This window comes from Hemiscyllium ocellatum, chromosome 2 (genome assembly GCF_020745735.1).
Source record: "Hemiscyllium ocellatum isolate sHemOce1 chromosome 2, sHemOce1.pat.X.cur, whole genome shotgun sequence".
Taxonomy (NCBI): Eukaryota; Metazoa; Chordata; class Chondrichthyes; order Orectolobiformes; family Hemiscylliidae; genus Hemiscyllium; species Hemiscyllium ocellatum.
The window spans coordinates 27890636-27906060 of record NC_083402.1 but is presented as its reverse complement, the minus strand read 5'-3'; the positions used below and the strand labels follow the sequence as shown (position 1 = coordinate 27906060).

The 15425-nt window shown below is 37.3% G+C and overlaps 1 protein-coding gene across 1 annotated transcript in view; it reads right to left on the bottom strand.

The window, feature by feature from the left end:
• Positions 1 to 7321: 7321 nt before the first annotated feature.
• The window catches only part of cdkn2aip (CDKN2A interacting protein), an 8532-nt gene continuing 428 nt past the window's right edge, over positions 7322 to 15425 (bottom strand). Inside the window, exons 2-3 of the mRNA XM_060843195.1 lie at positions 14240 to 14379; positions 7322 to 9563 (exon numbers count right to left, since the gene is read on the bottom strand). Coding sequence (XP_060699178.1) covers positions 8608 to 9563; positions 14240 to 14379 — 1096 coding nt within the window. The 3' untranslated portion in view covers positions 7322 to 8607. The remainder of the gene's footprint in view (positions 9564 to 14239; positions 14380 to 15425) is intronic.

The window sequence follows — 15425 nt, the reverse complement described above, 5'->3', positions numbered from 1 at the left end:
ATCTTGTCTTGCCATCAAATTCTTGAGGGAATTCAGGTATTTTAAAAACATTCCTGAGCTTTGCTGTAGTGCTTGTAGCTAATTTAGAATTTTGTATCATACAACAAGGGCAAAGTCCTTTTGATTTTTGTCTTCAATTTAATGCCATGCTATTTGCTGGTATAATCATGGAGCCTGCTGGATTCAGAATTTGCTTTGTGGGTTCATGCTTAGATATCTTGATTGAGAACAGATCACAATTATACAAGAGCCTTTCTGCAGGCTGGAGATTAGTGATGTCAACTCTTACTACTAGTACTTCATAGTCTGACTAGTACTGGCTAAATGGTGACCTCAATTCAGGCCATTTTGATTTAGAGATCAAAACCTTTTACCGCACTTAAGAATTTGTTTGCCATAATCTAAAAATCGTCCTTCTTGCTAACTGGAGCAGTATTATCCCTGTTGAAAAGTAAAGAGAGCTTCCCGAGTGACTTTGCAGAGCCATGCAGTCTGGACTGACTGAAGAACCTCATTGAACAAAAACTCAATGTTGCTGCTTGACAGCATGTCTCCAGTGGCTTCCTTAAGCACTGCAGAAATTGAAAGGTTGGAGAAGGAGGCCTCCATCAGTATCATCACCATGAACACCACACCTTGGCTTCTGAAATTCCTAGTTGCTTATTTTGCCACCTCATTCCTAGCTTTCAAATACCCCTTTCAATGTGCTTCTAAGTTTCTTAATGATCCCCTTTTCTCACTGTCTACTATTTCTCCTCCTCAATCAGAAACATTCTTATAAATCTTCCTACACTTAAGGAAAAATACATTGTTGAAAGAATTAAAGCAGCTATTAAATACAGTTTACAAGAGGGCAGAAAACAGTAGATGTGAAATTTTTAATATTAAAAATTACAAATCAAAAATGTTAACAGTTACAAGGATTTGTTTTACACACCATTTTCTGAAACAAACTCACATTGATGTATAAAGCCTACATCAAATCTAGCATAGAAAACCACTAACAAATTAATAAAAGATTAGAAGCATTAACAAGAATTCGCTGTACCATACTGTAGTCGGTAAAGGTGCACCAGTAGATTGCTTTAACAAATGTGTTGCCAGCAGTAGACAGCAATTCTGTACAAATTCTGACTACTACGTTTTCACAAAATGGTACACAGTGCTAGTCCTGTAATAAACAGTGTAGTAACCTGAAGGTTTTCGATTTAGAGAGAGCTCTGCCAATTTACATTTAAATCAGCCTTAGTATCTTTATAGCAGGAGCAGAACCTGGTAAGGACCACTGGTGGTCAGAATGCACAGATGAGACAGCTTTTAAATTCAAACATGCAGTATGTCAGATTGGTACATGCTGGCCATTAAATTCAAATGTAATAGACGTAAAAGCTACTGAACTGAAATTGGGACTCTCTTGTTTGGCGTTTCCCATTTTGGCATAAACTTTCTTACAATATTCACTGGAATACAATAAAAACAACCCTACAAGTTATTATACATCTTTAAATTCAATAAGCAACCAATTGGTCACAGCATTTTAAAACATCCCAAATCTACACCTTGAATTTTGTTACTAAAATTAAATTAATTCTTCTAATATTGCATTATCTGTTCAGTCCATAGAATAATGCAAGAAATATGTTTAAGAATTAACTTCTAACCTTATCAGTGCATTAAGGATTATAGGAAATAACTGTCATAACATTTAAGTTCTATACTGAAAATTGGAACCCTGAAACACAAGTATTTTATATTTAAACAGACTGCATGGTTGTACCTAGAATAGTGTGCACAGTTCTGGTTGCCCTGTTATAGGAAAGATTTTATTAAACTGGTCAGGGCTCAGAAAGGATTTACCAGGAATGGAGGGTTTGAAGTATAAAAGGACTGGAAAAGCTGGGACTTTTTTCACTGGAGCGTAGGAGATTGAGGGTGACATTCCTGAGCTTTACAGAATCATGATAAATATAATTAAGATAAATGGCAAGGGTTTTTTCCCTAGGCCTAGGCGAGTTCAAAACTAGAGAACAGATTTTTAAGGTCAGAGGAAAAAGATTTTAAAAAGACATGAGGGGTTTTTGTTTTTTGATGCCTGAATTGAACGTCGGTTTCCATGCTGTCTGACTCTATGATTCTAATGTAATTTGACATTCACATTTTAGGAAATGTCTCATTAACCTCCCTTTAGTTACTTTCATACCCCCCTGAAGGATTTACATTTATGCATTTATATCAATCATTTTACAAACCCATTATTTTACACAGACAGAATGCTGTTAAGTCACTTTCACAATGACACAGATAGCCCCAGCAACATACCATGCATTCTCTTTAGCTGTGTTAGCTCTTGATCACTTCATGGCTCATTGTTACAAGTGCATAATCTTAAAATTATTATTTTCTACGATTGTAACTTCAAGTTTATATTATTCTGGGGGGTTCTGAAGTCAGATTTTAAATGTAGATAGATGGAAGAATATTAGTCTAAACAAGCCTGGGGTAACCATGGCTCAAAGAGCATCAAGATGGTGAAATGTGAGTGTTAAAAATTGAACAATATTACTTCTCTCTTCAGGGAACTGCAGGCTCAGGAGAGGTTTAAATTATTCATGTAGTTACACCAAAATAAAGGATGGCTTTATAGCAACTTGTAAACATAGAGGGTTTTACATTTTAAATTTTCTTTTGTCTGAGAAATAAAGTTCAACTGGTTCTGAAACCGACCAGCTATCACATGACCATGGGGATGGCTGAGAGGGGAAGATTCCTGTTTTAATACATTTCTGTCTTCACAATCTGAGAGACAGTCACTCTGTGTCTACCCCATACAAGGAGGAACAAGGTGGTCATCAAGAACCAGGGTTATTTCTGATTTGGAGTTACTGCACAGGAATTACAACTGAGACCTTGCTCAGAATGAAAAATCTAAACTGATGAGAAATAAAGCACTCTCATGTTAACCTATTGAAGACAGAAGAGATCAACAGTGGAATCCTTGCAGAAAATGAGAATTCTCAAAGTCTTAAGATCCAAACCTGGGACACGAAAGAGGATCACTGAATTCCTAAGCATTCTCACAACTCATTTGATTATGATTGCTTCCAGGAAAATTAAGTAACCACTCCAAACCTTTCATGTTAAAAGGGATTCTTGGCTAAAAGTAAAAGTACGATGGGAGCAGTTCTGTTCAGATTTTTGATGTACTTACAGGGACCTATGAAATATATAATTAGTAGTGTTTTTAGTTTGAAATTGGTCACTGTAAAAGTTGTTTAAAACATGGAATTTTGTTTAATCATTATTGGTCTGTATGGAGATTGTAACATTTTATTCAAGTGTGAAAATATAAAAGCTTAGCATCAACTCAATTTTCAATTTATTTAACTATATTTGTGTGCTATTAACTAACTGCTGTGTATATAAAATAAGCAGTAACAGGGATTCAGTACAAAAGAGTTTTAACCTAATTAATGTAGTCACTTGGAATATCACACACAAAAGCAATAATAATTTGAAAATTCAAAATAAACGTCTTGTAGCCAATTCTCATGAAATGCCATATTAACTCTGTTCCTTGCTCCACAGATACTCCCTGAAATGCTGAGTTTTCTGAAATAATTTTCTGGTCAATGAAAGTCTACTTAACTTCAATAACATCAAGTTATCTTAAATTGTTCACAACACAAAATGTCCAACTGTTTGTAGATCAATATACATTTCATCTAAACCTTTTAATTAGAAAAATGACAGAACATTGGCAATTATATTTAAAACATTTAGATGGATTGCAAAGCTGGAAGCAGAACTGGGATCCCTAGAGAGTCAAGAACAGAATAATTTTTTAAGATTCAGTTTTGATTTCTGCCTGTCACTTTTTTTTTCCATTTTTTAAAGTACACATGCTCAAAAAAGCATTTTTCATTGACATGCTCTTGTACAGATAGTAAAATTGTTTAAGCAAAGCTAGACTACTTCAGTACTGCAAAATGAATGCTTACAATTAAGCTTTGAATTACTTTGAACTAGTCGATGATGAAAATTTCAATTAATTTTAAATGGAGCACCACTCTTCTGCATAGAACCCCTCTCTAGTGGCAAAAATTACGTTCCTCAGAGATCATTGCTTGGACTACTGCTGTTCACTATTCACACAAACAATGTTCAAAATCATACAACACCAGGTTATAGTCCAACAGGTTTATTTGGAAGCCCTAGCTTTGAGCCCTGCTCCTTCATTGGGTGGTTTTAAATTTTTTTCTAATTAGAGTCATAGAGGAGAATAAGATCATAAGACACAAAATTTATAGCAAAAGTTTACAGTGCAATGTAACTGAAATTATATATTGAGAAAAGACCTGAATTGTTTGTTAAGTCTCTCACCTTTTAGAATAGCCATGTTGGATTCAGTTCTTTCATATGTAAATCACAAAACTTTTTTTAAAAAGTTACATTCTCAAGTGAACTTTAACAACTGGTGTCATGTCGGCCCAGATAATGTATTGAAGGTGTGAGTTTCCCTGTGTGAGGCTGTCTGTACCACAATAGTCAGACTGATTTTACTTTGCTCAAAAACTACATGAATCCATGTAAGATTCTGTAAAGCCGTTTTTTAGATTAGCATCAGTCTGACCATTGTGGCACAGACAACCTCACACAAGGAAGCTCACACCTTCAATACATTATCTGGGTCGACTTGACACCAATTGTTAAAGTTCACTTGAGAATGTAACTTTTAAAAAAAAGTTTTGTGATTTACATATGAAAGAACTGAATCCAACGTGGCTATTCTAAAAGGTGAGAGACTTAACAAACAATTCAGGTCTTTTTCAATATATAATTTCAGTTACATCGCACTGTAAACTTTTGCTATAAATTCTGTCTTACATTCTTATTCTCCACAACCACCTGATAAAAGAGCAGCGCTCCAAAACCTAGTGCTTCCAAATGAACTTGTTTGTCTATAACCTGGTGTTGTGTGATATTTAATTTTGTACACCCTTGTTCAATAACGGCAACTCTAAATCATGACACACAATTTAAACTAAACTTGAGAATCAAAAATACAATTACAATATTAGGGGTTTGGTGCACCATTTTGGGAAGGTCTAACACAGAGGAAGATGAGGACAATATAGAGGAAGTCATTAATAAACTTTGATTTTTGTGAGTCACTGCCAAATGCAATTCAACATTTTATGAGGTGGTACATTTTTGTGTGAAGAATGAGGCCTCATATTCTTGGAACGGAAGTGTTAAAAGGACAGAAGATGGGAGCAGATGGATTGGGTGCAGAGGGTTGAGTGAAATAAGGAGACAATCAGAAATTAATAACAAGGGTTAACAAAGAAAAACATACACAAAACATTGGATTCATTTCAAGAAGGGTGGAACTGAAAATCAGGCAACTTGTGTTCAATCTGCACAAGACCATGATTATAACACTGCTGAAATACTGTGAACAGTTCTGGTCTCCATATTATTAAAGTAAGATGATGGAAGGATAAATAAAGCATAAACAAAGACATGAACATATTGAGAAGAATGCCCTTTGTGTTGTAAATATTGTAAAAATGGGTGGTAGGGGGGGTGATGTCTCTCAATGTCTATGATGCAAACCCATTTTCCATTACATTTAAACCTTCCATATAACCTGAATTCAAAAACATTCTCCCAAGAAAATTTCAAGTGTGTCCAATTCTTAATGCCACACTTTAGGAAGGATGTGAAAGTATCAGAGAAATTACAAAACTATTCGAGAAATTAGTGTTGTTCTCACTGGAAAAGAGAAGAATGAAGTGAGAGTTAGAATGAACTGCTGGACAGTATAGTACAGGCAGGTTCAGTTAACACATTCAGAAGGGAAATAGATTGCTGTTTGAATAGAAAGAATGTACAGAGTTATGACAAGACAGCTGGGGAACGTCACTAAGAGACATGCTCATTCTGACTGGTAGCGCAGGCACGCAGGGCTGAATAGCCTCCTTCTACACTGTAACAATTCTGTGAATTATTTTAGTTGTGTGTTTAATTTCTCCCAAAATCAGGAATGTATCTGCTAATCCTTGATTCTAAGTTAATCTTTAATAAAGGACTTGTTTACTTTAACATTTGCACATTATGGAATCCTTACCTTTATGTTATCTTTCACTACACAGGATTCAAAAGGTTGAAAACCAGAATGGATATATTAAATAGTGACTTATATAAAAGTTTAAGTTTCAGGAGCAGTAGTTTCTTCATTGTTGACATCACATTTTAGAAAGGCTTTCAGAGATAAAGTTACCATCATCCTTCCAGAGCACTGGGCTGTTCTCTTGTTAGAGAGAGTTTTAACTGGAAGGTCACGAGGCGAGGGGAAAGATTGGGAAGGGGAAGAGTCCTTGATGGTAACCTCAGCCAGAAAGGGAACTGAACTCACATTGATGGTGTTACTCTGAATTGAAAAACAACCTTCAAATCAACTGAGCTTCTAAATGCCAGTTGATCACCCTGATGGTATGTCATTAAAAATACTCTTCCTACACAATTCGTCACAAATGATTAAAAAATCTATCACTTCACTTCTGTTTTCAACAGTGAAAAGAGACAGACAACACACAAAAACTTCCCTAATCCATTCCAATTAACCAAAATCATCTGATGAATGTAGGCTATGACCTAGAGGGGTTAAGGCTAAAACCTTGCATTCAAACGAAAGCACAAAATAATGCAAGAGTGAAAATCTTTGGTCTCTTCCCTCCGCTGCCTAGCTTGTTAATAGCCTGCTCATCAAGTCATGTACAGTATCAATTAAAACAGAATTAAAATATATTTTGATCATAGAGCCCATTGAGAATCTTACAATTATACTTCACATTACACAGGTTTTTGTCAGGTATTGAAAAGGTCTCATTCAGATAATTATTTCAAGAAATTAAGACACTAACTATTTTGGGCTCAATTTCAATGCTACATCCATTCCGTGACTTGTACACATCTGCCTTTCAGTTCCCATCATTTAAACTCAGCTGTTGATACAAGGTTTAGCAGTTATTCCTTATGATGCAACAACATTCACTGACTGGAATTATTTGTAAAGTCTATAGTTTGCTCTGGTGATTCTGTTAATAAGAAAGCATTTGCAATCTAACACAGTAGTCGTATTAATTCAATATCTAAGTGTTTCAATTTGTAAGTTCCGAATTGGTTTTATTTAAAATTGCATTGGTATCAAATGTTTACCTTGACTAAATGTGTGGGTAAGACATTGAAAAAAAATTAAAATTTCACACAAGTTAAAAAAAATCTTAAACTAATTCTACATAATCATTTGGACACTTGATGGTGCTATTATGTTTCTTTAATGGGAAAATGACAGTTTACAAGCAATAGAAAATAAAATATTAAAGGGGTGAACATTTCTGTCTCGAGTGAAAAGTGAGAAGCCAAGAACAGGCAATGATGTATCTTGCATTAGGTTATATAAAATTCATTTAAAGCAAACTTTAGAACAGAATATGTAATTTTAAATCAAGTTCAGAATTGATGTCAGCTGGATCATTGCTTTCACTGGGGCCGCCACATCAGTTTAGGGTTAGGAATGACACTTCTTCAGTCAAAATAGAGTTGGCTGATTTGCACACAAAATTCACTTGATGTGGTCCACCTAATTTGAAACATCAGTCTAGCAGTTAAATTTAAGTTCAATGAAAGCAGCACTATGGTGTGTTCATAATCTTCACCCTGAAATAAGTAGTGTGCTTTCTGACTTTTATTTAGTCTGAAGTATTCATGGTTCTCTGACCAAAGGTGTGCTAACTTGCTAGGCTGCCAAAAGACTAGTCAGATGACTGAATCTTTTCTCTTCCTGGTTAAATGACCATCCTATTTTTTATTCAGTTTCAGTGCTTTTACCTAGATTTTAGGGACCAAATCCATAAACCTACACTTCTAGTACTTTTGAATCAATTGATAGCTAACAAATTAATTCAACCATTTTCTAATGGTTGAAGAGTCACTGGACTTGAAACATCAGCTCACTTTCCACAGATGCTGCCAGATCTGAATTTCACCAGTACTTTGCTATTAAGATCTCTATCATCTGCAGAATTTTGCTTTTATCTGATAATTTATAAATACATATTGTGGAGGTTATCCTTAAGGGGTAGCTAGACAGTGTTCTTTTGAAATTAAGTCATATTGCTAAGAGGTCACTTCTATCAGTACCTGGACACTGATGGAGTATCAAAGAGGCTCTGTTACACACTACCAAAAAAAAGCAAGACACATTCTTTTTCCTTTAAAATAATTCAAGTAGTCACAAGAACATTAATTGTGTTAACTTGGAGACTTCGAGATCAATAGTACTTATTCATATTAGATTTGCACCAATAGCCCAGAAAAAAAAACTTTTGACCATAATATTTCTTTCAATTTTAGAAACTCTAAGGCACTGCAGTTTTCATTTTTTCTCTCAAACAAAACGAACAACTAACTACAACTGCAATATGTGCCTTTTACAATCAAGTAATACAACAATTCTGTTGTGTTTTTCTAAATATATACACACACACAAAGCTCTTTTCCAATTACTTCATTAGAAATATTTACAAAATGCTTCTTTTTTTTTTACCTTGTACTAGGTTCTGAGGGATTGACTAATGCAGGAGCTAGGTTTAACCGATATGACTCTTCACACAAAAGTACTAAATCCTCAATTTCACTTCCTTTGAATTTTCTTTTACATATCTTCACCGTAACCCTATGTTTCAAGAACAATTTCATTGCCTCTTTTGCCGCCATGTCTTTGGCACTCACTTTACATTTGCCATATCCTGTTGCCAAATAGACAGCCTTGCACCTTAGTTCACAAACAATCCCTTCACGTGCAGAACTTTGTGGTAAATGCAATTCAGAAATATCTTTCAGGGGAACACACACACTTTCAAGAGTCCCCTTTACTGACTGTATGCAGTTAGTTAAAATGTTCAAATGGTTAAGCTCATTGCTGAAACCACCAGCTGACACCAACTTCCAAGCAATAGCTTTGTAGAGTTTGTTGTAAAATGTCTGCTTCTCTTTTATCGCTTCAGGGGTTAAACTGACCAATGTTATGGGGGTCTTGCAGCTTTCCGAAACAGGAGGTTGTACAGCCTTTTGGGAATTGCCCATTGAGGCAGGGCGATCAACAATGTCTGGCTGAATATTGGGCTTAACTTCTGCAGAATTAGATGAGAAATTCTTGGCTTGCGCTGGAGTGTCAGGCTGATGCAGCAGTGTCTTCTGTTGGTTCACAGGAACCTGTGCAGGAGCACTAACTTTCTTCACTCCAGTCTCTTTTGAGACTTGTCGGACCTCCTTTTGATTCAAACTGGTGGATGGTGCCATACAGACTGGAACTTCAACTGGAGGTTCAGATACAGGAGTTGATGGTCCACTAGCAGGAAAGCCATCCAGGCCTGGGATCCTGGTGTCGTCGATGTCTTGGCTGTCGTTTCCAGTGCATTCAGGTGTTGTATCGATTTCCATGCAAGTATCTTTCTCATCTGCCATTTTTGGCGTAGGAAGTTGTTCTTTTATCTTTTCTGTTAAAATAAACATAATTATGTAGTGTAATATGCTTCAAATTGAAGAGTAGTTTTTAGTGTCCAAACACATTTAAAAGGCATAAGATTTCATAGTTGTGGACTAGGGTTAGCATTATTTCATTCTTTTCTTTTAAAAGCTACCAGTTGAAATAGATAATATTTAAAAGGATTATTGATATACAATGGTTGATTTTCTTTAAAAAAAGAATCACATTCTTCAAAGAGTATGTAATTAAGGTCACTAGTTTATAGTGACATTAAGACTTTTACTGTATGTATTTATGGAGTCTCACTGGATTTTGGAATTTAAGCTCCCCAACTCTACATGGTTTTTTTCAAAAATAAACTCAATTGATTGTTTATAATTCAAAGCAGCAATGTAGAAAATTGATCAGCTCCTTTTAATTTACTCTTCCTAGTACTCACCTTTCCTTTGTTCAAAAGCAGGCATGTAAATTTTACATTTTACCTACTGATGCTCGATACATTCTGAAAAATTGATATTGTCATGACGTTTACCTGCAGTCCATACCAGAACAGGTAACATTCTGAGTACTTCAGGAATGTACTAATTATTAGGGAAGTGGTACTGAGGAAATTGCTTTGCCTGATAGGTCGTGAATTTTGGAATTCTTTTCCTCAAAAGATTATAGAAGCAAAGTTTGTGAATATTCTTAAGGCAGTAGTAGATACATTTTTGACAAGGTGGTGAAAGATTATCACTAGAGTGTGGAATAATCAGGTCAGCTATCATCTTATTGAATGGTAGAGCAGGTTCAAGGGCCAAGAGGCCATTTCTGCTTCCAATTTGTATGTGTATCTGAACTGTTAGCAAAATTATAAATAACATTAGATTAGATTAGACTTACAGTGTGGAAACAGGCCCTTCGGCCCAACAAGTCCACACCGACCCGCCGAAGCGAAACCCACCCATACCCCTACATTACCCCTTACCTAACACTACGGGCAATTTAGCATGGCCAATTCACCTGACCCGCACATCTTTGGACTGTGGGAGGAAACCGGAGCACCCGGAGGAAACCCACGCAGACACGGGAGAACGTGCAAACTCCACACAGTCAGTCGCCTGAGTCGGGAATTGAACCCGGGTCTTCAGGCGCTGTGAGGCAGCAGTGCTAACCACTGTGCCACCGTGCCGCCCATTCTTGATAATAATATTCATACATGGTCTCATTGTGAGACACATGATAAAGACCCCTTTTTGGTCATGTAGTGTAGTATATGCATTGCATTGCTGAAATAAATGAAACTAAGATTTACTGGGGAAACTCTTAAAATGCCTAACAATAAAATCTCTTTTCCCTTACGAAAAAATGAACAAAAACAAAGAATACCAGGCATGTCATTGCATATGACTCAGGAGTTGCTGCTATTCAGGATAGAAAATCATTTGCTTGTCTGTTCAGCTGACAGAAATTGGCATTAAAAAACTGTAGAATTACATTTCCTGATGGTTCAACATCACTGGAATCTTTACAGGGTCAGTATATTGTCCACTGCAATCCTTTCATTCTACTTAACTTTATTCAGTTACAATTTAAAGATAATTCACGTTTGTATAAAATAAACATGTCCATTTAATAGCTTTGGAAGTGCCATTCTTCATATGGGCCTTGTGTGCTTTGCTATTTTTATTAAAATGAGATTTAAGAGGAAGTTTACTGTCATCAGTAATTAAGAGACAGTCAAGCTTAACACTAAACAAGGAAGCTACATGATTCCAGCCCAGACACTTAAAAGCGTCTGCCCACTGGTGTTGTAAGCTTCAGAACTAAAATTGACTCACACCATTTAAGAAAACTTCTGAGCAGGTGAGGCACCCTCTTCAGAGAAAAAAAAGTTAACCTCTTGGGTAAATGACCTTAACATTAATGTTATCTGTGTTTCTTTTCTGAGACGCTGCCTGACCTACAGGGAGCTTGCAGCTTTTTTTGATTTTATTTCTGTATTGTGCTTTTGCTTCACAGTCTCAACTTGGCTATTAGCTGTGCCAGCACCATAAAACAGAATGATTCACAAATTATTCTGGCAATCACAAGGAAGCAGCTAAAAGGAAATCTCTAATACAGAGAAATAAATGTTCATACAAGCATGTGACCATGCTGCCACTGGTGTTGTTTTTGAAGAGAGGTCATAAAGGCAGAGGTGCCAAAGGGTCTGGGGGTAACAGCTAAACAATGTAAGGGGAGTGGCCAGTTCTCCAATTCAATTTTTTTCTTGTTTATTTTAAGCTGTCGCAGTCACAAGATGTGAGAGTACAGGAGTGTTGCAAGCTTCATTACATGATTCCTCGGACTTTCTCTGAAATCTCTCTCTGGAAACTGTTTCAGCCCAACTATAAGAATTTATGTTTGAAGTTACCTTTCTGCCAATGGGTACTTATGGGATATTACTGTATTGGAACAGTTAATTAGTTAAGTTATGTATTGGGTTTTAGAACAGGAGAAAGTGAGGACTACAGATGCTGGAGATTAGAGTCTAGAGTATGGTGCTGGAAAAGCACAGCAGGTCAGGCATCATCTGAGGAGCAGAAGAATCGATGTTTCAGGCAAAAGTCCTTCATGAGGAATGAGGCTGTAAGCTGAAGGGGTGGGGGTGGAGGGAGGTGGCTGATAGTGCGATAGGTAGATGGAGGTGGGGGGGGGGGTGGTGATGGTGATAGGTCCAAGAGGAGGGTGGAGTGGATAGGTGGGAAGGAAGATGGACAGGTAGGAGAGGTTATGAGGGCGATATCGAGTTGGAAGGTTGGAACTGGGATAAGGTGGGGGAAGGGGAAATTAGGAAACTGGTGAATCCACATTGATGCCATAGGATTGGAGGGTCCTGAGGCAGAAGATGAGGCGTTCTTCCTCCAGGTGTCGGGTGGTACAGGAGTGGTGATGGAGGAGGCCCGGGACCTGCATGTCCTTGGCGAAGTGGGAGGGGGGAGTTGAAATGTTCAGCGGTGGGATTGGTTGGTGCAGGTGTCCCGGAGATGTTCTCTAAAGAACTCTGTGAGTAGACGTCCTGTCTCCCCAACATAAGGGAGGGGTCATCAGGAGCAATGGATACAGTAAATGACACGTGTGGAAGTGCAGGTAAAACTCTGATGAATGTGGAAGACTCCTTTGGAGCCTTGGACGGAGGTGAGGGGGAAGGTGTGAGCACAGGTTTTGCAATTTCTGGGATGGAAGGGGAAGGTGTCAGGAGGGGAGTGCGGGTTGGTGTGTGTGTGTGTGTGTGTGTGTGTGTGTGTGTGTGTTGGGGGGGGGGGGTAGGGCGGGAGTGGCGCATGTACCTGACGAGGGAGTCGCAGAGGGAATGGTCTTTACAGAAAGTGGATAGGGGTGGGGAGGAAAATATATGTCTGGTGATGGGTTCCGTTTGTCGGTGGCAGATGTATACTAGGTTTTAAAACAGTTAAGTCATTCTAAGTTGCACTTTCTTTTGTTAGTGTGTCAACTGTAGTGTTTAAATAAAATCTGCTTTGCTTAAAGCCGAGTGGTTTGACCAGTTGCATCACACCTGGAGCCCTCACTTCACATCTGCCTTTCAAATAAGAAAAGACTAGGATCTCAGCTACCTTCATGAAATATTTTGAGGGGGGTGGGGTCTGGCCTGGTCCATAACAAGCACAGCAATCACCTTGTTGTAAAAACAAGTGAAACATTATTTGGGAGCTGAAGCACAACACACCTAAATTAAGTCACGTCTAATTCCTTGTTTAACCATTGACATCCATATATAAAAATGGTCAAAAACAGAAATTCAGCATCACTACTTTCTTCCAAGGTTCAGTTAAAACAATACAGCACACATAGGTACAACTGGATAGCTCTTATCTTGTTTTTGAAGTCTTGAAATAACACTTAAAATGTTCCATTGAGAAAACAAATTGGCGAGGACATTGAATAAAAACATTTATAAAGTTGTTCCTTTCTATGCATTGAATAGCAGATCATGTGAATAGCTTGCCTTAATAGACGAAATAATAAAACTAGACAACAACATCAATTCAGACAGAACCAAGGAAGAATGGTTGAGGTCCTATTTCTACAGTCCTTTTCAGAGGTCACTCACTGTCAGGGTGACATGGTAGCCAATTTGCAACAAGATGCCATTATCAGTGATAAAATGGAAAATTACTGAAGAGCAATTAGTTGACTGCTAAGTGCGAGCCAGAATCCTGCAAGAACTCCACTGAGCAGCTCCTACTAGTATCTAGGGATATTTTAGGTCCACCTGAAGTGAGTCAATGGAATAGCTAGACCTCTGACAATGCAACATTCCTACAGTATCAGCATCAGCTTACATTACATGGTTAAATTTCTGGACTGGATTTCAATCTGTTCAGTCTGACTCGGAAGCAAAAGCGGTATCTCTGAGCCACCGTTAATGCTTCACGTTGAAGTGAATTAATGGACTCTTGTAGAGAAATGGATAATTGAGGCCACATGCAAGTGTTTTGAAAAAGCTATCCTGTTCCCAATTTCTACACTCTTTCCCTGTAGCAGGCAACTTTTTTAAAAAGAGTATTTGTCAAAATTAAATGACAAAAATGCAACACTAATCTCTAAAATACAATTTTAACAATCACTGAATAAAATGCAATTCATTTTTTAAAAATAAAGCAAATGATATTGTGAAGGAAACTGTTAAGCTAATTTGCTAACCATTAGCATTGCTGTTTGAAAGCTCTCTTTTCTTCAGCTTATTGGCAATCAGATCATCCCTTCTGGTGCAGACTGCTGCATCTGTAACTTTGATGCCTTCTCCCATCTCCAACACTTTATCCATCACTGCCTTTGAATACCTAAATAAGAAAATATCAAGGTGTCACCCAGTTATAATGATGACAGATTATTGAACAAGCATGGGAACACAACACCATGTTTAGTTTCTGAGATTAGAAATTTTGCCAAACAGATGGAGGATTGACTTGTGTACAAATACTATCTCTTCCCCTCTCTCATTGTCTTGCAACCCAACAGTTTACAGTGGTACATCAGACGACTGCAAAGCTGTCAGGTCAAAGACTCTTCCTTCTAACCCTGTCCCCAAAACAAGCATAAAAGCAGGCAAAAGTATTACTGACTTTTAATGAAATAATCAACTCCATGGATAGATATTAATGTATGTAAAAAAAAACATCTTGGCCTTCAAACACGGTTGCTCCTCTTCATAAACTTCACATACCACCAGAGTTGGCTTGAAAATCTGTTGTGCCTAATTTTCTTGCTTGTTTCAGGATAATTATTCAGATACATCATTGAGAAACAGTTCATTCTGGCAATTTAATTGTTGCAACTTATTTTTCCACTGCATTTACATACTAATCATTGCTCTGTGCATATTTACTCTGCTCAGTTGAGTACATAGCTTCATCCAATAGCTAATACGCTGCTGACATCTCAAATTGTGTTGTGGCTCCTTAAATCTCAAAATTTTACAATCAAGTTATCTATCTTTGTGGGCATGTTACAATGTTAGTGGGCAGGATCAAACCTATGAAGTGGTAGATGCTAGATTCATTGTTCATGACCCAGCCTGCAAATGGAAACTGGTATTCTATATTAAAGAGGCTGAAAAGGGGGAATGACAAAAAAACCTACAAGATTTATTTAGCTGGAATCTAGGAGAAATCTACAGTATCTATTAAGAAAAGGCATCCTGCATTTCACCGAGAGAAGATGAGCAAAGCTAAAGGGTATTAGCCAACAGCTAAGCCAAAAGAATACTAACTTCAATGTTCTGCATTGGATTTCTTGAGGGAAAAGCAGCTGAGAGATTTACTGTAGTTTGCATGTCCTCACAGAGACTTGGTGGCAAAGAAACAAACAGTACAATTGGCTGGGGGGG